This window comes from Neofelis nebulosa, chromosome 8, assembly GCF_028018385.1.
Source record: "Neofelis nebulosa isolate mNeoNeb1 chromosome 8, mNeoNeb1.pri, whole genome shotgun sequence".
NCBI lineage: Eukaryota > Metazoa > Chordata > Mammalia > Carnivora > Felidae > Neofelis > Neofelis nebulosa.
Genome location: NC_080789.1, coordinates 100,032,486 through 100,056,638, shown reverse-complemented (window position 1 = coordinate 100,056,638; position 24,153 = coordinate 100,032,486). Strand labels below are relative to the sequence as shown.

The 24,153-nt window shown below is 42.6% G+C and overlaps 1 protein-coding gene across 1 annotated transcript; it reads left to right on the top strand.

Annotated features, from left to right (window-relative positions):
• The first annotated feature begins 14,099 nt into the window (after positions 1 to 14,099).
• Positions 14,100 to 23,336, top strand: APOBEC1 (apolipoprotein B mRNA editing enzyme catalytic subunit 1). The gene is made up of 5 exons (XM_058743780.1): positions 14,100 to 14,200; positions 18,888 to 18,915; positions 20,797 to 21,194; positions 22,017 to 22,135; positions 22,995 to 23,336. Exons 1-5 carry the CDS (start codon positions 14,185 to 14,187, stop codon positions 23,142 to 23,144), a joined length of 711 nt encoding a protein of 236 aa, XP_058599763.1. The 5' UTR covers positions 14,100 to 14,184; the 3' UTR covers positions 23,145 to 23,336.
• The last annotated feature ends 817 nt before the right edge of the window (positions 23,337 to 24,153 follow it).

The window sequence follows — 24,153 nt, the reverse complement described above, 5'->3', positions numbered from 1 at the left end:
CCTCTCTCTCTGCCCCTCCCCCGTTCATGCTCTGTCTCTCTCTGTCTCAAAAATAAATAAACGTTAAAAAAAAATTTTTTTTAAATAAAAAATAAAAATAAAAATGAAACAATTGGCTCTATGTTCTAGTAATTCTTCAATATGGAGCACATAACTAAGCAGTCTTTATCTGCAGACAAGCCTCTGTATTTAAGGGACAAAATTCAATCACTTTCAGAATTTGACTTCTCATCTCTCTGGGGCCTTTCAACTCTCTTGGCCTGCTTTTTTTTTTTTTTTTTCATGTTTATTCTATTTTTGAGAGAGAGAGAGGGCAAGCACAAGTGGGGGGAGGAGCAGAGAGAGAGAGGACAGAGAATACCAAGAAGGCTCTGTGCTGACAGCAGAATGCTCCATGTGGGGCTTGAACTCACGAACCATGAGATCATGACCTGAACTGAAATCACGAGGCACTTTCCTGACTGAGCCACCCAGGTGCTTCTCTTGGCCTGCTTTATACATAGGGAGGTGAACGCTGACGTCAGTGTGCCCTCACCACTGCGCTGGAAAAGCAGAGGAAGGAGAGTGGCCCACAGAAAACCAGAGTCTAGTGAGAGCTGTTTCCCAGTGAACAGGAACAAGGCTGACAACTGCACAAAAAGCCGGGACCTGAGTCCACTCTTACATGTATTCCAGAATTTCTGTTTCAGGTCCCCGAATCCATCATCCTTTCTCTGGTAGAGGACGCCCAGATGGCCATGGGTACCGAGCACAGCACAAGGGTCACATAGCACCTTGGCCACGGCGGCCACAGCAATGCATGTTCCAGCAGGGGCAGCCACGCGTAGTCGTGTAGTCAAGGTTGGTGTGGAAGGCCACACCGCGCCCTGCTGGTGACTGCACCGGCTCTTTGGGCCACGCCTGCCTCCGCCCCCTGCCCTCCAGAACTGACCGTCAGTGACTGTCTATTACACACCAATTACTGCACTAGGTCCTGGGAAATAAAGATAGATGGTCACTTTTTTCACAGAGCTTCGAATCTAGCATATTTGGCTAAAATGTATTTGAATACGTACAAGCGAAAAATATCAGCATATACCCCAGGATGTGAATATTTAACTATTCACAACTTACATGTGTTAACTATTGTATTATTCTATTGCGCATATGTGAAAACACTCATATTAAGGTTTCACTCTTATTTAAGTTTATTTTGAGAGAGAGAGAGAGAGCAGGGGAGAGACAGAGAAAGAGGGAGAGAGAGAGAATCCCAAGGACGCTCTACATTGACAGCGTAAGACCCCTATGTGGGGCTTGAACTCAGGAACTATGAGATCATGACCTGAGCCCAAATCAAGAGTCAGAACAAAACCAGACACTTGGCCAACTGAGCCACCCAGGTGCCCCTAAAGTGTTACTTTCAGATAAAATAAATACAGGTTCTGTTTTTCTTTTTTTAATGTTTATTTATTTTTGAAAGGGGGGGTGCAGAGAGAGAGAGGGAGACGCTGAATCCAAAGCAGACTCCAGGTTCCACACTGTCAGTGCAGATCCTGACTCGGGGGTCGAACTCACAAACCATACGATCATGACCTGAGCCGAAGTCAGGCTCTTAACTGACTGAGCCACCCAGGCGCCCCTAGATAAAACAAATACAAACAGAAGTTGTAATGCTTTCTTCTCTTACCTCAATGTTTCAGGGATAGGAGTTCTAATATCTTCTACCCCTCCCCGCCCCACCCTCAGGGGATGTTTCAGGCTGTACATCCCCTAACTGCACGCACCCGACTTTGGAGGCTGCTGCTTTTCAGGGACCTGTCTTGGCTCCTGTTTGCTGAGTTTGACATTGATTAAAATGCTCCTGCTCTCCTGACACCAGCCTGTGGAAGATCTATCTTCCTTTCATGGCCTTTCTTACTTTAAACCTTTTCTTTGGGCTCATTGCAAGAAGGTGTCAAAAGCCCAACTGACCACAATTCCTGAGGCTGCGTTGCCGAAGTCGCTTCTGCATTGATCGGAAGCGTGACTGCTGGATTTCCTTAGTCCACTCAGGGTTTTGATTTGGGTTCTGTGTCTATTTATATTATTTTTACATATTTGTATTTTATTTATTTATTTATTTATTTATACAATTTCTAATGTTTATTTCTGAGAGAGAGACAGAGAGCAAGGGGGGGGGGTGGGGCAGAGAGAGAGGGAGATACAGAATCAGAAACAGGCTCCAGGCTCTGAGCTGTCAGCACAGAACCCGACGCGGGGCTCGAACCCACAGACCGGGAGATCATGACCTGAGCTGAAGCCGGCCTCGCCACTGACTGAGCCACCCAGGTGCCCCCAATTATATTATTTGGAAAAGGTATTTGCAATTATTAAAAGGAGAGCAGCTATGTCCTTCTGCCTGCAGTTCGGACGTCGGCAGCTTTGTTCACTCCTGAGTTAATCGAGTTTTCTCCTGAGGCCATTATGCCTACGGCTAGAAATGAACAAGAGCGCTGGCTTCGTGGCTTTGGGACACACACTGCCTTCTGTCTCTACTGGAACAATAAATGTTCAGTTAGTCTACAAATAGGCTTGTACGGCAGACACCGCTATCTCAGAGCATTTCAAGACTTAGTGGTCTTATTTATTGGCAGGCCTGTCCACTCACTCACAGGCCACTTGGGTTTGAAATTTCACTGTCAGCTTAATCCATTTCAATTCTGTTTGAGGTTTAATGAATGCCTTGAAAGGCATAGTTTCTGTCTTTGGATAGTCTGCCATAAAACGAGGCATTCCAAAATCAGGTCAGGCCTAACTTTTGTTTATTTTCTTTTTATTTTTCATAAATTTTTTTAGTTTATTTATTTTGAGAGAGAGAGAGAGAGAGAGGAGAGCAAGCAGGGAAGGGGCAGAGAGAGAGAGGAAGACAGAGAATCCTAGAGAATCTGACAGCACAAAGCCTGATGTAGGGCTTGAACGCGTGAACCGTGAGATCAGGACTGAGCTGAAATCGAGAGTCGAATGCTTAACCAGCTGAGCCACCAGGTGCCCCTGTTTATTTTATTTAAAAAAAATTTTTTTTAACGTTTATTTATTTTTGAGACAGAGAGAGACAGAGCATGAACGGGGGAGGGTCAGAGAGGGGGAGACACAGAATCCAAAACAGGCTCCAGGTTCTGAGCAGTCAGCACAGAGCCCGACGCAGGGCTCGAACTCACGGACCTCGAGATCGTGACCTGAGCGGAAGTCGGCCGCTTAACCGACTGAGACACCCAGGCACCCCGCCCCTGTTTATTTTAAAATAAGAAGTGAGGCGAGCCTGGGTGGTTCAGCCAGACAGCGCAGAGCCCGCTTCAGATCCTCTGTCTCCCTCTCTCTCTGCCCCTCCCCTGCTCACGCTCTCCCTCTCTCTCTCAAAAAGAAATAAACATTAAAAATAAATAAATAAATGAAATAAGAAATGAGGCATGAGTAGCAGGACCCCCAGGGTTATTCGAGGGTTATTTTCTCACCAATTGTTTCTCCCTTCAAAACAACATTAAACACTCAATTATTGTCACAGAGTTTTCTGTACTGTGCTTGTGAGTAGAATACTTAGAGTAGCTAAAAAGTAGGGTGTTGGCTGGTCCCAGAGGCAGAGGGTGGCTGCGAAGAAGATAGCTCTGAAGGTTTCAACTGGAAAAAAGTTTGGAGGTTGGTCAGAGACTGGTGGAAGGGGCATCCTTGGGTCTGTTCCATCCAAACATTGTTGGAGCAAGAGACGGATCCATGGGACCACCGGGGGCACTGCCCTCTCTTACTTTTTTTTTTTCTAATTGTTTAAGTATGTCTATACCCAACATGGGGCTGGAACTCACAACCCAGAGATCAAGAGTTGCATGTTCCACTGACCCAGCCAGCCAGGCAGCCAGGCACCCCTTCTCTTACTCTTTTTGTTCAATTGTTTGCTTAGCAATATTAAACAGGAAGTTGGTACAATTATTCTGGGGCCAATATTTATCACGTATTTGACGACCATTACCTTTGCCGTGTTGTAGCAAATGTAAAATTTACCTTTCTGAGAAAGATGCATACAGATGTTTTGGAAAGTGACTTGAGAGTGATGGGTTTACCTACAATCCGTATTTCCATTTTTCAAAAAAAGAATAATTATGCAGTGATTAATGCGGGTAATTGCCCAAGGTCTCCTGAACAGTAATTAAATAAATAGCTGTTTTGAAAGGAAGCATATGATAACTACCGTAGACATGGAGAATGCAAGTAGAAACTGAAAGGAAGGAGCGAATCCATCTAAATCAAACAAGAAGGGCTGCTTTTGATATGGGCAGTTGGAGACAGTAGCGTTTTGATAGATGAAGAAGGGGTCTGGCAGGTAGGGAATTTTAGCCCAGCGAAAAGCTAGAGCAAAGGAATGCCAGGTTGGCTCATTTGGTAGAGCATGTTGATATAGGAGTTGTGAGTTCAAACCACACGTTGGGCGTAGAGCTTATTTAGAAACAAGAAAGAAAGAAAGAAAGAAAGAAAGAAAGAAAGAAAGAAAGAAAAGGAAAGAAAGAAAGAAAGAAAGAAAAAGAAGGAAAGAAAGAAAGAAAGAAAGAAAGAAAGAAAGAAAGAAAAAGAAAGAAAGCTATAGCAAAGGCAGGAAATAGATGGCAGAAACTGAGGACTTATTCATAGGGTATGGCTTTTCTGCCCTCTGGCGATTAAAAGAAGGAAGAGCAAATCTATTAAAATCCTTCCATCTGGAGGATCAAGGGTGAGGCCAAGAACCTGATAAAACATGTAGACTTTCCCCAGAATATAATACATATAAACACACAATATTTTGCAAACAATTTCAGTTGCTTCATGGAATCTCTGCCGTAGACTATAGGGTTGTGAGAAAACATTCTTCTTAAGTCAGGTATCTTCCTCCCTCCCTCCCTCCCTCCTTCTTTCCTTCCTTCCTTCCCTCCTTCCTCCCTTCTTTCTTTCCTTCCTTCTTTCCTTTTTTCCTTCTTTCCTTCCTTCCTTCCTTCTTTCCTTTTTTCCTTCTTTCCTTCCTTCCTTCTTTCCTTCTTTCCTTCCTTTCTTCTTTCCCTCTTTCCTTCCTTCCTTCTTTCCTTCTTTCCTTCCTTCCTTCTTTCCTTTTTTCCTTCTTTTCTTCCTTCCTTCTTTCCTTCCTTCCTTCTTTCCTTCTTTCTTTCCTTCCTTCTTTCCTTCCTTCCTTCCTCACAACCTTCCGCTCTCTCTCTCTTTTTCTGTCTGTCTCTTCATGACCCTGTGTGTGTGAGAGAGAAGTACACATGAACTCTTTTGTAATACTCCATTTCTTTTAAGGGACATATTTCTTACATCATTTCTTTCTTTTTGCATTCATATCTTTATGGTACGTTTATGATTATAACTGCCCCTTCAACCATTCTCCACACTTCAGCTACAGTGGGACCTCTAAAACCCAATTCTCTTCATGTCGCTTCCTTGTGGTACTGAGTTCTGTCTTGCCTTAGACAAGACAATGCCCTGACACTATTTGGAAAACTCCTCTCTCTTTTGTTTGCCTTTCTCCAGTTAACTTAAAAAAAATGTTTTTAATGTTTATTTATTTTTGAGAGACAGAGAGAGAGAGACAGAGCATGAGTGGGGGAAGGGCAGAGAAAGGGGGAGACGCAGAATCTGAAGCAGGGTCCAGACTCTGAGCTGTCAGCACAGCACCCAACGCAGGGCTCGAACTCACGGACCGCGAGATCATGATCTGAGCCGAAGTCAGACACCTAACAAAGTGAGCCACCCAGGCACCCCGCTAATGTAATATATGGCCTTTTGTGACTGGGTTCTCTCATTGAGGATAATGTTCTCAAGCTTCATCTATGTTGTAATATGTGTCAGTCCTTCCTTTTTATAGCTGAATAATATTTCACTGTATGGATATACCACAACATATTTATCCATTCATCAGTTGATGGACATTTGAATTGTGTGTACCTTTTGGCTATTATGAGTAACACTGCTATGAACGTTCACATACAAGTTTTTGTGTGAGCATATGCTTTTAATTCTTTTAGAAGTGTCAAATCCTCTGGTTACTTTACGTTTAATGTTTTGAGGGACTGCCACGCTGTTTTCCACAGTGGTCGTACCCACCATTTTACATTGCTAACAGCAACGCATGAGAGTTCAAGTTTTTCCATATCCTCACTACCCCTTGCTATTGTCAACTATTTTGTAATTTTAATGATTTAATTTCAGCGAGTGAGAGAGAGAGAGCACATGTGAGCTGGGAGAGGGGCAGAGGGAGAAAGAGAGAGAGAGACAGAGAGAGACTCTTGAGCAAGCTCCATGCTTAGCACAGAACCTGACACAGGGCTTGATCTCATAACCTGAGCCTGAACCAAGAGTCGGGCACTGAACGGACTGAGCGACTCAGGCACCCCTCAAATTTTTTGATTAAAGCCATCCTAGTGGTTATGAAGTGGCATCTTGTTGTGATTTTGACTTGGGTTTTCCTAATGATTAATGATGCTGAACATCTTCTCGTGTGCTTATTTGCTATTTCTCTACCTTTGGAGAAATGTCTATTCAACTCCTTCACCCATTTTAATTGGGTTATTTGATTTTTTTTATGGTTGAGTTGCAATAATTGTGATACTAGATCCTTATTAGATATATAACCTGCAAACATTTTCTCTCATTCTGAGCTGTCTCTTCACTTTCTTGATAGTGTCCTCTTTTAATGTGATGAAGTCCAATTGATCTATTCTGCTGTTGTTCTTTGTGCGTTTGGTATCGTGTTTAAAATAAGCTGTTGCCTAATCCAAAGTCATGAACTTGTGTACCTACTTCTAAAAAAATTTGTTTAGGGGCGCCTGGGTGGCTCAGTTGGTTAAGTCTCCGACTTCGGCTCAGGTCACGATCTCACGGTTTGTGGGTTCGAGCCCTGCGTCAAGCTCTGTGCTGACAGCTCAGAGCCTGGAGCCTGCTTCAGATTCTGTCTCCCTCTCTCTCTGCCCCTCCCCTGCTCACACTCTGTCTCTCTGTCTCTCTCTTTCTCAAAAATAAACATTAAAAAAATTAAAAATTTTTAGAATTAAAAAAAAATTTTTTTTAACGTTTATTTATTTTTGAGACAGAGAGAGACAGAGCATGAACAGGGGAGAGTGAGAGAGAGGGAGACACAGAATCTGAAACAGGCTCCAGGCTCTGAGCTGTCAGCACAGAGCCCGACGCGGGGCTTGAGCTCACTGACCGTGAGATCATGACTTGAGACGAAGTTGGCTGCTTAACCGACTGAGCCACCCAGGCGTCCCCAAAATTAAAAATTTTTAGAAGTTTGTTGATTTACTTAATCCCTATGCCCAATGTACAACTTGAACTCTAGACCCTGAGATCAAGAGTCACATGCTCTTCTAACTGAGCCAGCCGAGGGGCCCCTCCTACATTTTTTTCCTAAGAGTTTGATAGTGTTGCTCTCACCTACTATCCCTCCTCTTCAAATACAACATTTTATGTTATGTGGTTTTTAACCCAATTAAAAATTTAAAAAAGAATAAAATCAATTTTACCCATACTCTAGATGTATGGATTTATTTCTCTGGTAGATCTTGCATATGTTTCTATAGGGGTTCAGAAAATGTCTTCCCCAAATATGCCACTTGGGCATATTGATTATCGTGAGTCGAAGGTACTTGAGAAATGGTGGGCACAAGGACACTCTGACCCTCCTTTGTGCCCCTGAAAATAGGAGGTAAATCTCCCATGTGAACAGTACCCTGCTGTACCAGGAGGGTGGAAAGCAGAGACAGGCAGTTTGAGATTGAGAAGGCTGTATAAACAAGTCTTGTTACCTCTTCAGCATTTCACTATCTAAAGCTCAAACCCCTTTGTCTAGGGGCACTTGGATTGCTCAGTCAGTTGAGCATCTGACTCTTGATTATGGCTCAGGTCATGGTCCCAGGATCGAGGGATTGGTCCCCAGGAGGGCGTGGAGCCTGCTTATGATTACCTCTCTCTCTTTCTCTCTCTCCCTACCCCCTCTCCCTGCTCTGCCCCTCTCCTCTGCTCACCCTTTCTCTCTCTCTAAAATAAAATTAAAAATTAAAAAATATATAAAGTAATGAGTCAGTGGCATTTCAGAAAAAATTCCTTTGTCTCGTAAATTTGTCAATTCTTCACAAATTTATTGTTTCTTTGCGTAATAGGTATGAAGTTCCCTGCCTTGGTCACTTCTTTGAGTCTCATATCTTTGTGGGGTTCCTGTATGTACGTACATATCCTCCTGTTAATCTGTTTTTTTGTTACAGGGGTCTCAGCCAAGAATGTGAAAGGGTAGAGGGAAATTTTTTGCCTCCCACTGTTCAAGGGATAAAAAGAGAAAAAAACAAAAAAAATCAAGTTTAAAGGAAAGGCAATAAAAACCACAGATGTGAATAAAATTATAAAAATATAAGACAATATAAGACAATATTAAAATTATAAAACAATTATATAAGACAATTATAAAAATATAAGACAATATTAGGTGGAAGTTTGACATTAACAGAATAAAGAGAAAAATCATAATCATGCCCAAAGATGCAAAAGAATAATGTGGCAAAATTCATGGCCATTTATGGGAAAAATTCTCAACAAACTAGAAAGGAACTTCTTTAGCCCCATAAAGGGCAGCTGTAAAAAACCTACAACTAATGAATAACTGAATGTGTTTCTCCAAAGATCTTGAAGAAGTTTGGAATACTCATTCTTATCTTCTGTATTGAACATTTATTAGAATCTTTAGCCATCCCAATAAGGCAGTAAGAAGAAATGAAAAGGCACAAATGTTGGAAAGGAAGGAGTAAAACTGTTTATTTGTAGATAACATGATTATGTGCCTGGGAAATCCTAAGGAATCTACAAACACGCCCCGTAAAACCATTAGAAGTAAGTGAATTTAGCAAGCTGACAAGGTTAGAAGCTACAAATGAATCAATTCTACTTCCGTATACTTGTTATTTATTTATTTTTATTAATAATTTGTTTAAACATTTATTTAATTTTGAGAGACTGAGCACAAACAGGGGAGGGGCAGAGACAGAGGGAGACAGAATCCAAAGCAGGCTCCGGGCTCCGAGCTGTCAGCACAGAGCCTGACGCCAGCTCGAACCCATGAACCATGAGATCGTGACCTGAGCGGAAGTCAGATGCTTAGCCGACTGAGGCACCCAGGTGCCCCCTGCGTTTTTCTTAAGTTTGTTTATTTATTTTGAGAGAGACAGAGAGCATGTGGGAGGGGCAGAGAGAGAGGGAGAGAGAATCCCAAGCAGCCTCCTCACTGTCAGCACAGAGACCAACGTGGGGCTCCAACCCACGAACCTCGAGATCACGACCTGAGCCGAAATCAAGAGTCGGACGCTTAACCGAGTAAGCCACCAAGGTGCCCCTCTATAACCTCTTAAAAAATAATTAAAGAAGACTGTTTAGAGTGATGCAAACAAACTTTAACACCTTGATGAAGCAAAAGGTCTCCTTTTGGGGAATTGCAAAATGGGGCAGAATGCAGGAAGCTTTTAGAGGATAAAGAACAAGGAAAAAAAAAGAAAACATCTGATTGCCTGGGGTCACATAGTCCACTTTGGGGTGAGAAGGCTCAGAGTGGGCTTGGGGTTTGGAGATCAGCTGCTCTGGATATGCTGTGTTTCTGGCAAGGGGAGCATTTACTGGGACACAGAAGGTACCTAGAGTTTGGTCTGCTGACATGACAGAGAGGGCAGCCGCAGCTCCATCGTGATCCAGAAATTTCCTTAAACAACACTGTCAATGAAGAGTTAGAAGATAAAATTGAAAAACGAATACCATTTACCATCCAATGAAAAACACTACATTTTTAAGGGATACATTTCATAAACTGTACAAAATGTTACTAACAATTACAAAACATTGCTGAGCGGAGTTAAAGACCTAAATAACCAAAAAAATAAGCCATGTTTGTGATTTGGAATACCCAATATTTTTGTAAATTAATTTTTTTTATTTTTATTTTACAGATAGAGTATGAGCTGGGGACAGGGGCAGACAGAGAGGGAAAGAGAAAGAGAGAGAGAGAGAGAGAGAGAGAGAAAACCTCAAGTAGGCTCTATACTCAGCCCGATGCTGGGCTCTGAAGCCATGAACCGTGAAATCATGGCCTGAGCCAAAATCCAGAGTCAGACACCTACCGGACTGAACCACCAGGTGTCTCTGGATACCCAATATTTTAATGTTCCAGTTCTATTCAAGTACATCTAGAAACTCTACACAATACCAATCCAAATCCCAAGAGGAATGTTTGTAAAAATTGACAGACTTAAATTTATATAGCCAAAGCAATTTATTTATTTTAATTTATTACATTTTTTTAATGTTCACTTATTTTTGAGAGAGAGGGAGACAGAGGGTGAGCAGGGGAGGGGCAGAGAGAGAGAGGGAGACACAGAATCTGAAGCAGGCTCCAGGCTCTGAGCCATCAGCACAGAGCCTGATGCGGGATCGAACTCATGGATGGCAAGATCATGACCTGAGCCAAAGTCAGAAGCGTAACTGACTGAGCCATCCAGGCACCTCTATATAGCCAAAGCAATTTGGAAACATTGGGAAAATAAAAATTTATACTACTAATATTAAGTCTTATTATAAATCTACGATAATTATAACAGTGTGATATAAGCAGAATGATAGGCATATAGATCAATGGAATGAAAGAGAGATTTGATTCCACACTGTATGATTGATCGGTTTTTCAGTAAAGGTGCCAAGGTAATTCCATAGGAAAGGTACAGACCTTTCAACAAATAGTGCTAAAAACCAAGCATCCACGTGGGGGGAGATGATATAGAAAATCTACTTTGAACTGAATGTTTGTGTCCCCCACACATTTAACCCCTGTTAAAGTCTTAATCCTCCCCATGTGGAGGATTAAGGAAGTAATTAAAGTCAAATGGGGTCCTGATCTAACAGGATCAATGTCCTTATAAGAAGAGACCTACGTGAGCTACCTACTAATGGTCTGAGCCCTCTGAACTTGCGAACGCAAGGAAAGGTCACGTGAAAACATAGCAAGAAAGCAGTGTCTACAAGCCAGGAAGAGAGTTCTCACCAGAAACCAAATTGGTTGGAACCTTGATCTTGGACTCCTAGCCTCCAGAACTGTGAGAAAAGAAACTTCTGTTGTTTAAGCAACCCAGTCTGTGGTATTTTGTTACTACAGCTCTAGCTGACTAATAATATTCATATGGACAAAAAGGAACCCTGGCCCTCATATTATACCATACGCAAAAATTAACTGAAAGAAACAGATTATAGAACGAATATAAAAGTGGGGTACCTGGCTAGCTCAGGCGGTAGAGGGTGCAACTCTCAATCCCGGGGTTGTGAGTTCAAGCCCCACGTTGAGAGTGGGGTTACTTAAAACTTACTTTCAAGTTACTTAAAAATTACTCTTAAGTTATTTTAAAATACTTAAAAAGAAAAATCTTCAAAAACCCAGAAAGCTAAAAACTGAAACTATTTTCCCGTCCTTCGAGTAGGCACTAATTTTACAGACACGATCCACAAAACACTAACCATAAAAAAAAAAATTGACAAATTGAGTTTCGTTAAAGTGGAGAACTTCTTTTCTTCAGAAGAGACACCATTAAGGAAATGAAAAGGCAAGTGTGTTTACATATATAACAAAGGAATTGTATCCACAATGTATAAAGAACTCTTATAACTCAGAAGACAAACAACCCGTAAGAAATGGATAAAATGTTCAGACTTTAGAAAAGAAGATATGTAAATAACTAATAAGCACGTGAAAGGATGGTCAACATCAGGACAATGCTAGTAAAAATCACAATTAGATACTACCATACCCACAAAAATGATCGCTACTTTAAGAGCTGACACTCCCAAAGGCTGAAACTCTCGCACCCTCTTGACGGGAAAGTGAACTGGTATAAACATTTGGCATTTTCTTGAGTTAAATATATGCTTGCTTACCTACTTGATCCAGCAATTCAACTGCCAGATTCTTTTTTTTTTTTTTTAAGTGTTTAGTTATTCTTGAGAGCGAGAGAGAGAGAGAGAGAGAGAGAGAGAGAGACACAGAGTGTGAGTGGGGATGGGGCAGAGAGAGAGGGAGACACAGAATCTGAAGCAGGCTCCAGGCTCCGAGCTGTCAGCACAGAGCCCGACGCAGGGCTCAAACCCACAAACCACGAGATAGTGACCTGAGCCGAAGTCGGACGTTTAACTGACGGAGCCACCTAGGCGCCTCAGGCGTCTTTTTTTTTTTTTTTTAATATTTATTTATTTTGAGAGAGAGATAAAGTGTGAGCAGGGGAGAGGCAGGGAGAGAGGGAGAGAGAATCCCAAGTAGGCTCCGTGCTATCGATGCAGATCCCAAGTGTGGGGCTCCATCCCTAACAATGAGATCATGAGCTGAGCCCAAACCAAGAGTTGGATAGACGCTTAGTTGACTAAGCCACTAGGCACCCTTCTCTGACTAATTCTTTTGCATCACTCTCATAAGGGTACTTTTGATTAGATTGAGACCACACAGGATGGGATAATCTTTTTACCTCAAGATCCTTAACTTAACCACACCTGCAAAGTCCCTTATGCCATTGTAAGGTACCATATTATAAGGTTCCAGGTGTTACAATGTGGCCATCTCTGGGGGGGTTGGTATTCTACTTAGCACCCACATAACTTTTAAACACTTGGCTCCTGGGGCGCCTGGGCGGCTCAGTTGGTTAAGCATCTGACTCTTGATTTCAGCTCAGGTCGATTTCACGGTTCGTGAGTTTGAGCCCTGCATTCGGCTGTTCACTGACAGAACGGAGTCTGCTTGGGATTCTCTCTCTCTCTCCCTCGTTCTCTATCCCTGCCCCTGCTCATGCTCTGTCTCTCTCTCTCTCAAAAAAAAAAAAAAAAAAAAATCAAGAAAGAAAACTTAAAAGCAAAAAAAAAAAAAGAAACACTTGGATTCTGAAGGACCTTCATTTATGAGGTGGCACTTCTGCCCTTTCTTCATAACTTTTTTTTTGATTTTTTAAAATGTTTATTCATTTTGAGAGAGAGAGAGAATGTGACCGAGGAAAGGAGACACAGAATCCGAAGCAGGCTCTGGGCTCTGAGCTGTCAGCACAGAGCCTGACAGGGGGGCTTGAACTCACAATCCACAAGATCGTGCCCTGAGCTGGAGTCAGACGCTCAACCAACTGAACCACCCGGGTGCCCCTCTTCTTCATAACTCTTTAACTGCCACTCAAACAACTGCTTTATCTTGTGGAGGCTCTACTTTGACTTTCATAATTAAGGAAGATCTTATAGGTAGGGGCTTAGGTATAATAGGGGTGGATGGTCCTTGAGATTCAGAGTTCAGAAGCTCTAGTTGTGAGACCCTAGAGGGAGGGAGCCTTGGGTCTTGAAAATGCCCTCAATTCTGGGAGTGTGTGCTGAGCCTCAGAGATGCATGAGCCAGGGTTCAGGCAACAGGAGGCAACGGCAGTCTGGAGCACAGTATTCACTTCCTCAAGAAGGATGAGAAAGCAGGAGTGGACCTGGCCATACACTTAACCTTAGCTTCAAAAAGGAAGAGGGATCACCAAAGACGTAATTAGATGCACTAATTACCCAACTCAGAGGCCAAAGTCCTCGTGATTTTGCATCTATTGGTGCCCCTCCCCATTCCAACAAGATTGGGGGCAAAGAACAAAATAAGAGGAAGTTAGAAATAAGTAAATAATCGTTAAAGATATAAGCAAATGGTCGCTCAAGTAAAGAAATAAGTAAATAATCCTCAGTGTCTGCACCAGGTAACGTTGAAAGCTTTCAGATTCTACAAACCCGTCGGTTCTCTCTTCCCTTTGTTCTTCCTTTGCGCTCTCTAATGAAGAATGATTGATCAGTCTTGCCTGACCCTTCATTTTTAAAACAGGGAAACGTTCCTAAATTCAGAGGTTTCCGGGGAAGAACTTGGAAATGCGGATATCCTCGGTGATTTACTCTACAGAATCCTAAGCTTTCTTATCAACACATTGATGTGAATTCCCCACACCTCTTTCCCTCTTAATCTGCTCACTATTTGTACAGTCGAGATACCCGGCAATTGCCGGAGACTCAGGACTGAGTCATCCTTTGCCCCAGCCAGGTATCAGAGGCCACACCTATGATGTCCAGGCGTGTTGTTGGTAAGAGCGATCAGCACAATATACGGTTCCGGGGGGAAAAGTCCAGTGACAGAGCACCATGGCTTCTGACAAAGGTAAACTGGACCGGGGGGCCTGGCAAGCTCTATATTCATGAAAAGGGCAGATATTCTGTGTGTGTGTGTGTGTGTGTGTGTGTGTGCATGTGTGTGCGTGTCCTGCCTGTGCTTGTGTCCTTGAGGTTTTTCAACTTTCCTGTGTATTAACATATTCATACGACTCTTAAACGGGATTTATTATTATTCTTACTACTAACTATTCACATCCACAAATGATTTTGATCAAATGACACCAAATCGATGCTTGTCTCACCGTAATAAAAAGTTCAGTGAAAAATACAACTGTTAAATAACAGTTTAAAAAATAGCAGCGGGGGGCGCCCGGGTGGCTTAGTCGGTGTCTGACTCTTGATTTGGGCTCAGGTTCAGATTTCGCAGTTCATGCGATTGAGCTCCACGTCAGGGCTCTGCACTGACAGTAAGGAGCCTGTTTAGGATTCTCTCTCTCCTTCTCTCTCTGCCCCTCCCCCATTCATTCTCTCTCTCTCTCTCTTTCTCTCTCTCTGTCAAAAATTAATTAAAAAAATAAGTACATGAAGTTAAAAAAAAGAAAGCCTTTTTTTTAATGTTTATTTTTGAGACAGAAAAAGACAGAGCATGAGCAGGGGGGTGGGGCAGAGAGAGAGAGAGAGAGAGAGAGAGGGAGACACAGAAGCCGAAACGGGCTCCAGGCTCTGAGCTGTCAACACAGAGCCCTACACGGGGCTCGAACCCACGATTCATGAGATCACGACCTGAGCCGAAGTCGGACGCTTAACTGACTGAGCCGCCCAGATGCCCCTCTTAGCTGTTTCTTTTGACTGAAGGATTATCTCCATTCCCTGAAACTTTGTACATTGGGAACTCAGATGACTGAGTCGTGCCCCATGTTGACTCAGTTTACACCCGAGCTCCAAATTCTGCTGCTAACTGTATTGTTCTTTTCTTTTCCTAAGGGCAGTGATTGTTGATTCTGTCTCTCCCTCCTTCTGCATTAACTTGATTCAGAGGGAGACTTTTGCCACCTTTGAGATCCTTCGTGCGGCAGCATTTTGCCATCAATGCCCTCAGTACCCACTGGGCTCCAGGTGAAGTCAGCTTCCCCTCTGCTGGTTCAACAAGATCTTTTCATATCTCGGCACCTGAGTGCCTCAGCTGGTGAAATGTCCCACTCTTGGTGTCGGTTCAGGTCATGATCTCACAGTACTTGAGTCTGAGCCCCGAATCAGGCTCAGCGCTGGCAGCATGGAACCCGCTTGGGATTCTCTCTCCCTCTCCCCACTCTCTGTCAAACTAAATGAATAAACTTTAAAAAAAAAAAAAGGAATATCTTTCCATATGAATTTTGCAAATGTTTTTTCACTCCTCTCACTGACGCAGATCTTTCTTCATTCCTCTTGATTTGTGATTTAAAAAGTACATGTGCGTATAGGGGCACCTGGGTGGCTCAGTGGGTTGAGCGTCCAAATTCGGCTCAGGTCATGATCTTGCAGTTTGTGAGTTCGGGCCCCGCGTCAGACTCTGTGCTGACAGCTCAGAGCCTGGAGCCTGCTTTGGATTCTTGTCTCCCTCTCTCTCTGCCCTCCCCTGCTCTGTTTCTGTCTCTGTCTCTCTCTCTCTCTCTCAAAAATAAACAAGAATTAAAAAAAAAAAAACAAAAGGCGCATGCTTTACCTACTCAGCCAGCCAGGCACCCCAAAAGTACAACTATATTAAGCCAGTGGTGCCCCAGCTTCTCTCCATACTACTAAACACTCCTTAAGTAGTTATTTTGAGATAATCAAAGTTTAAAAACATGCAGCTTTAAGAATAATAGAGAAGTTCCTTATACACTTTGCTCAGTTCCCCCCAATGGTTACGTTTTGCAAAACTATAGAATAATCTCACAACCTATGGCTTCTCAGCCTGTGGCTAAGATCAAGTGTAGAATAATATCACAACCAGAATACTAACATTGACACAATCCACCTATTTTATTCAGATTTCTCCAGTTGCACTTGTAGTCGTTTATGTGTGTATATTTAGTTTTTTCTTTCTTTTTTTAATGTTTATTTATTTGTTTTGAATTTTTAAAAAATGTTTATTTATTTTAGAGAGAAAGAGAGAGACAGAGACAGAGCATGAGCAGGAATTGGGGGGAGGGGGTTGCGCAGAGAGAGGGAGACACAGAATCCAAAGCAGGTTCCAGACTCTGAGCTGTTCGCACAAAGCCTGACGTGGGGCTCGAACTCACAAACCGTGAGATCATGACCTGAGCTGCAATCAAGTCGGCCACTTAACCGACTGAGCCACCCAGGTGCCTCTGTGTGTATTTAGTTGTAGGCAATTTTGTCACCTGCAGAGGTCTGTGTTTTCACCACCATGATCATTCCAACAGTACAGAGATATTTTATTGCCCTTTTATAACCAAACCCTCCTTCTTCCTGCCCCACCCCTGTTCTTAATTCTTGAGAACCACTGATCCGTCCTCACTTCTAAAATTTTGCCACTCAAAATGTTAGACAAATGGAATCATGCAGAATGCAACTTTTTGAGATTGCTCCTCCCTCCCCCAGCATAATTCCTTGGAGATTCATCCAAGTTATTACATGTATCAATAGTTTGTTCCTTTTTATTGCTGAATTCCATTCCATTTACCAAGGATTGTTTAACATCTGGACATCTAGGTTGATGCCAGTTTTTAGATATTACAAATCAAAGTGATAGAAACATTTGCATACAGCCTTCGTGGGAGCCTACATTTTCGTGTCTCTGAGATAAATGCCCAGGGTGCAGTTGCTGGGTTATATGGCAGTTGCATTTTCAATTATTGTTGTTGCTTTTATTTTTTTTTAATTTTTAATTAATCTTTATTTTATTTTATTTTATTTTTTAACGTTTATTTATTTTTGAGACAGAGAGAGACAGAGCATGAACGGGGGAGGGTCAGAGAGAGGGAGACACAGAATCTGAAACAGGCTCCAGGCTCTGAGCCGTCAGCCCAGAGCCTGACGCGGGGCTCGAACTCACGGACCGCGAGATCGTGACCTGGCTGAAGTCGGACGCTTAACCGACTGCGCCACCCAGGCGCCCCGCGTTGTTGTTTTCAATTAAGAAACTTCTGGGACACCTGGGTGTCAGTTGAGCAACCAACTCTTGATTTCAGCGCAGGTCATGATCTCTCATTTGTGAGGTCGAGCCCTGCATTAGGCTCCTCACTGAGCACAGACCCTGCTTGGGATCTCTCTGCCCCTATCCTCTCTCAAAATAAATAAGTAAACTTTAAAAATAAAAATAAAATAATAATAATGATTAAGAAACTGCCTGTTTCCTGGAGTGGCTGTACCAGTTTACGTTCCCACCAACAATGTATGAGAGAGCCACTCTCTCCGCATAATATTGTTCTCTCTCTGTCTCTTCGTTCCTCTGTGTATATATTTAGGTATCCCATAATTGATAGTAGTGAGACTCGTTCAGTCATTTGTTCAATAAATATCTACTGCCAACATGTTTCAGGCAGTGTGATGATAGAGTCTAGAACAAGATATTCATAATCCGTATCTCACATAATTTATAATTCATTGTTATTATGGTCGTGTAAATACCAATCAAAATATAGCATGATATGGGAATGCAAACTGGTGCAGCCACTCTGGAAAACAGTATGGAGGATCCTCAAAACATTCAAAATAGAACTACCCTACGACCCAGCAACTGCACTACTAGGGATTTATCCAAGGGATATAGGGGTGCTGTTTCGAAGGGGCACATGCACCCCCATGTTTATAGCAGCACGATCGACAATAGCCGAAGTATGGAACGAGCCCAAATGTCCATCGATGGATGAATGGATAAAGAAGGTGTGGTATATATATACAATGGAGTATTACCTGGCAATCAAAAAGAATGAAATCTTGCCATTCGCAACTACATAGATGGAACTGGAGGGTATTACGCTAAGTGACATTAGTCAGTCAGAGAAAGACAAAAATCATATGCCTTCACTCATATGAGGACTTTAAGAGACACACCAGATGAACATAAGGGAAGGGAAGCAAAAATAATATAAAAACAGGGAGGGGGACAAAACATAAGAGACTCTTAAATATAGAGAACAAACTGAGGGTTGCTGGAGGGGTTGTGGGAGGGGGATGGGCTACATGGGTAAGGGGTATTAAGGAAGTCACTTGGGATAAACACTGGGTGCTTATACCTAGATATAACTTATACCTACCTTATACCTAGTGATACCTAGGTGTAACTGGGTGTCATAGCTAGGGGATGAATTACTGGAATCTACTCCTGAACTCATTGTGGCACTCTATGTTAACTAACTTGGATGTAAATTAAAAAATAAATAAAATATAAGAACAATAGCTCCATAAAAAAACATAAATGTATAGCATGATAATTGCTGTGATGAAGGACGTACAGGGTGCTATGGAAGCAGGTAGAAATTACACATAGGAGCCTCTGAGGGATGACTGTCTCATCGCATTTGATCATTCTTGCTGGAGCCTTAAGGAGGATTTTCTGGTTTGGGATTGGGCAAATAGATTTTTGGCAGAGCCCTTACAAATTTGGCTTTTCTTGAGGGTCCAATCCAATGAATATAGGAGAGACTTTTTTAACCCCATTTTCTGATATGGTTTAGAAAAACCGAGTATTTTTCTTAGCTAAATATGTGTGTGGGTGTTATTTGACATAATCGTCTCTTGGTCAACAGGGCCTTCCACTGGAGATGCCACCTTGAGGTAAGACTGATATTATCATAGGAGCAGCTGGGTGGCTCAGTTGGTTAAGCATCCGAGTGCAGTTCAGGTAATGATCTCACAGTTGGTGAGTTCAAGCCCCACATCAGGCTCTGGGCTGACAGCTCAGAGCCTGGAGCCTGCTTTGGATTCTGTGTCTCCTCTCTCTGCCTTTCCTCTGCTCTCTCTCTGCCTCTCTCCAAAATAAATAAACATTAAAAAAAAAAAAAAGAAAAGAATACTACCATAGTGAGCATTTAATTCAGCAAGAAAAGGTGGATTTAAGAGCTGTAGGACTATAGCTTTCCATATTTTTCCTTTCTTGTTGTATCATGTTCCCACTCTTTCCTTTTGCCTTTTCTTTCTTTTTTTTTAATTTTATTTTTTACATTTATTTATTTATTTTTGAGAGAGAGAGAGAGAGACAGAGAGACAGAGAGAGAGACAGAGCACAAGCGGGGGAGGGGCAGAGAGAGAGAGGGAGACACAGAATCCGAAGCAGGCTCCAGGCTCTGAACTGTCAGCACAGAGCCCGATGCGGGGCTCGAACCCACAAACCACGAGATCATGACCTGAGCCGAAGTCGGACGCTCAACTGACTGAACCACCCAGGCGCCCCACCTTTTGCCTTTTCTAACTTCATTCTCTATAACTATTGCTTTTTTTAAAAGTTTATTTTTTTATTTTGAGAGAGAGAGAGAGCACACACACGAGCTAGGGGCTGGGGGCAGACAGAGAGAATCCCAAGCAGGCTCCATGCGGAGCCTGCTGTGGGCCCAAGAATTGGATGCTCAGCTGACTGAGCCACCCAGGCGCCCTATGATTATTGCTTCCTATATCTTTGTTTGTATGTCTTTTGGTTTGTGTTTAAATAAATTACCTTCCAGCTTTGTTCTGTTACTGTTTTATCTTCATACTTCTCTGTTTAAATCACATGACTTGATAGCCATTAGCGAAAGGTCCAGAGAACTCATTTGTCACTTTGAGTTCATCTTTTTATTTTATACCATATTCCCATTTTTCAAACGTAGCATTATAACAGGGGGACTTTTGTCAGGGAATTAATTATCTCACGATGGGTGGGAGGACTGATCTATGTGGTCAATAAATGTAATACTTTAGGGATGAGTGGAAATATTGGGATGTAATAAGCTGATGACTCAACCATATGGCAAAGAAGAGTACTCATCACGATCTTGAGTTTCCCCTGAGTTACAGCTCTGAGACATGGAAAGGATTAAGTCTACAGATGTCATTGGGAGGGGCGCCTGGCTGGCTCAGTCAGTGGAGCATGTGACTCTTGGTCTTGGTGTGGTAAGTCTGAGCCCCACAGTGGGTGTAGAGACTGTTAAAGACAAACATCTTTTTTTTTTTTTTTTTGACAAAAATCTTTAAAAAATAAATAAATAAAGATGCCACTGGGAGCAACTTGAATTTTTTTCTTATGAGGAATTAGTATGCAGAATTTCATGCCGAAGAATCCCGAGGCTTCTTCTCTCTTCAGAATTGGCAATAGAATCTTGTTGGCAGTTTGAGGCTCCTACCTAAAATTTAGTTAGAGTCCACTGAGGAACGTTGAGGTGTAGGGATTGGAGCATGGCGTCTCTACATATTTATGCCTGAATTCAAAACTACCAAGCAACGCTATAGAGAGAGTGGTAACTCCATGACGTGAGGTGGGAAAACTCTCTTCACTATGCTTGTGAGAGAAACTCTGATGATTCAGACGGGCCCACCTAGATAACTTTGGGAGACAGATTAGAAAAGAAAATGTCCTGAGATGTCATGTTTGAGATCTGTGTGATAGGAGAGGGGAACATGAAATCATTCCTCGGGTCTCTCTAAAGATTGCCTGATAGCATGGGGGTGCTTTTTGTGTTTCAGAAGAAGAATTGAACCCCGGGAGTTTGAAGTCTTCTTTGACCCCAGAGAACTCCGCAAAGAGGCCTGTCTGCTCTATGAAATTAAGTGGGGCACAAGCCATAGGATCTGGCGAAACTCGGGCAGAAATACCGCCAACCACGTTGAGCTCAATTTTATAGAAAAATTTACTTCAGAAAGACATTTTTGCCCCTCCATCAGCTGTTCCATCACCTGGTTCCTGTCCTGGAGTCCCTGTTGGGAATGCTCCAAGGCTATCAGAGGATTTTTGAGTCAACACCCTAACGTGACTCTGGTTATTTATGTATCTCGACTCTTCTGGCACCTGGATCAACAAAACCGGCAAGGACTCAGGGACCTCATCAACAGTGGTGTGACCGTCCAGATTATGAGAGTCCCAGGTAAAAACAACAAACAGAGGACCTTAAGTGTTGATGCGAGACTGTGCTGGTAGCATGTTTCTAGGCCAGAAGAGTGACTATCCCACTTCGGAAGTCTCAGAAGTGAAAGTCAGGGGGTGCCTGGGTGGCTCAGTCAGTTAAGTGTCTGACTTGGGCTCAGGGCAGGATCTAGCAGTTCGTGAGTTCGAGCCCAGCATCGGGCTCTCTGGTGTCAGCACAGAACCTGCTTCAGATCCTCTGTCTCTGTCTCTCTCTCTCTCTCTGTCCCTCCCCCACTGTGCTCTCTCCCTCCCTCTCTCTCTCTGTCTCTCTCCTAAATAAATAAATAAACTGGCTAGCTCAGTTAAGTGTCCAACTTTGGCTCAGGTCATGATCTGGCAGTTCGTGGGTTCAAGCCCTGCATCAGACTCTGTCCTGACAGCTTGGATTCTGTGTTTCTCTCTTATCTCTGCCCTTCCCCCACTGCCGCTCTGTCTCTTTCTATCTCTCAAAAATGAATAAATGTTTAAAAAAAAAAAAAGAAGAAGAAGAAGAAGAAGTGAAAGTCCAAAATAACATGAGAAAGGACCAGGTCTGATATTCACAGCAAGGAAAATATGAAAAAGAGGGCTCTCTTCTCCATGCCTGCATCTGCCATGGTGACCCGTCAGCCATCTTGGAATAAATTATGTTGTTGTTTTTAGGGATTCAGGGGGAGGTTAGTCCATCTCCAACAGCAAATAGGCTGACGGGTTTTATATAACGTGTATCTATAAGCTGGGCTCTCTTTAAAGTAACTTTCTGCTCTATTAGCTGAATGAACCAAAATTTGTGTCTCCTTAGAGTATGATCACTGCTGGAGGAATTTTGTCAACTACCCACCTGGGGAAGAAGATCACTGGCCCAGATACCCTGTTGTATGGATGAAGCTGTATGCACTGGAACTGCACTGCATAATTCTAGTAAGTTATTTTATTTTATTTTATCTTATCTTATCTTATCTTATCTTATTTTATTTTATTAGGTTTTGTTTATTTAAGTAATCTCTACACCCAACGCAGGGCTCGAACCTATGACCCTGAGATCAACACTTGCATGATCCTCCAACTGAGCCATTCAGGAGCCCCTCTAGTCAGTCACATTAAGGGACAAAGATTATGATGCCAAAAGAAACATCCTTCTTCAAACTTCTTTTCTGATAAATTGATATGTCTTTTCTTCACCGTCTCTTTGTCATTTGTATTGAAATTTAGTTATTTAACTTCTTGACGTACCTTAAGAAAGTGTGAGAATGGGGCATCTGGGGGGTTCAGTCAGACTCCTGATTTTGGCTTTTGGCTCAGGTCATGACCTCACGGTTGGTGAGACCGAGCCCCTCATCCGGCTCTAGGCTGACAGCGTGTGGCCTTCTTGGGATTCTCTCTCTTCCTCTCTCTCTGCCCCTTCCCCGCTCTCTCTCTCTCTCTCTCTGTCTCAAAATAAATAAGTAAACTTAAAACAAACAAAAAAGAAAATGCGAGAACAAGACAATCTCTGTAGGAAATAAATGAGAGAAGGGAACAGATAAACCGGTTTAAGATATACATGGACTCCACATTAACTTGATATTATTATTATTATTATTATTACAACACTTACTGGCTCTACAGAATTCCAGATATTCTCTTTTCCCATATTGATGTGTGTCATCCTATTGAAGAAATGTAGGTATCCCATTTGTATTCTCTTGAAAGTTGCTCAATAAACTTCCAACTAATGTTTTGAAATGTTTGTGGTTACAATAGTATCAAGAAAAATATTATTCTTTTTTTTTCCTTCCAGAGTCTCCCTCCCTGCTTAAAGATTTTAAGAAGATGTCAGAATCAGCTTACATTGTTCAGACTTACTCTTCAAAATTGCCATTACCAAATGATCCCCCCCCATATCCTTTTAGCTACAGGATTGATACAACTTCCTGTGACTTGGAGATGAATGGAATGATTCCTTGTGGGCGCCTGGGTGGTTCAGCTGATTGGGCGTCCAACTTCGGCTCAGGTCATGATCTTACGGTCCATGAGTTCAAGCCCCGCGCGGGGCTCTGTGCTGACAGCTCAGAGCCTGGTACCTGCTTCCGATTCTGTGTCCCTCTCTCTGCCCCTCTCTGCCTCATGCTCTGTCTGTCTCTCTCTCTCTCTCAAAAATTAAAAAATTAAAAAAAAAAAAAGGAATGATTCCTGCATACTCTGTTTCAGTAACAGGCACTGATGCCCCACGAAAAAGAGAATGCCATTGGAATGTAGAAATTTTCAGCTTGTGTTTCTATACACCACCAACAAATTATCTAAAAATGAAAAAAATGTAAATCCCATTCACAAGAGCATCACAAATAATTAAGGGGTCCTTGGGTCGCTAAATAGGGTGAGAGTCTGACTTCGGCTCAGGTCATGACCTCACGGCTCCTGAGTTCAAGCCCCTCATAGGGCTCTGTGCTGACAGTGAGGAGACTACTCGGGGTTCTCTCTCTCTCTCCCTCTCTCCCTACCCCTCCCCTGCTTGTGTGCTCTCTCTCTCACTCTCAAAATAAAATAAAATAAAAACTTTATTATTTTTTTAAATGTTTATCTTTGAGAGAGAGAGAGAGAGACAGAGACAGAGACAGAGACAGAGTGTGAGCAGGGGAGGGGCAGAGAGAGGGAGACAGAATCCGAAGCAGGCTCCAGGCTCTGAGCTGTCAGCACACAGCCCAACGCAGGGCTCCAACTCATGAACCGTGAGATCATGACCCGAGCTGAAGTCGGACACCCAACTGACGGAACCACCCAGGGGCCCCTAAAATAAAATAAAATAAAATAAAATAAAATAAAAGCTTAAAAAAAACTATCATATTATTCAACAATGTTATTTCTGGGTATATATCTGAAGGAAATAAAATCACTATCTCAAAGAGGTATCTGCACCCCATGTTCATTGCAACATTGTCTACAATAGTCAAGACATGCAA

Coding starts and splice junctions, on each gene's coding strand:
- APOBEC1 (XM_058743780.1), top strand. Junction 18,916..20,796: donor ACTGGAGATGCCACCTTGAG/GTAAGACTGATA, acceptor TTTGTGTTTCAG/AAGAAGAATTGAACCCCGGG. Junction 22,136..22,994: donor AACTGCACTGCATAATTCTA/GTAAGTTATTTT, acceptor TTTTCCTTCCAG/AGTCTCCCTCCCTGCTTAAA.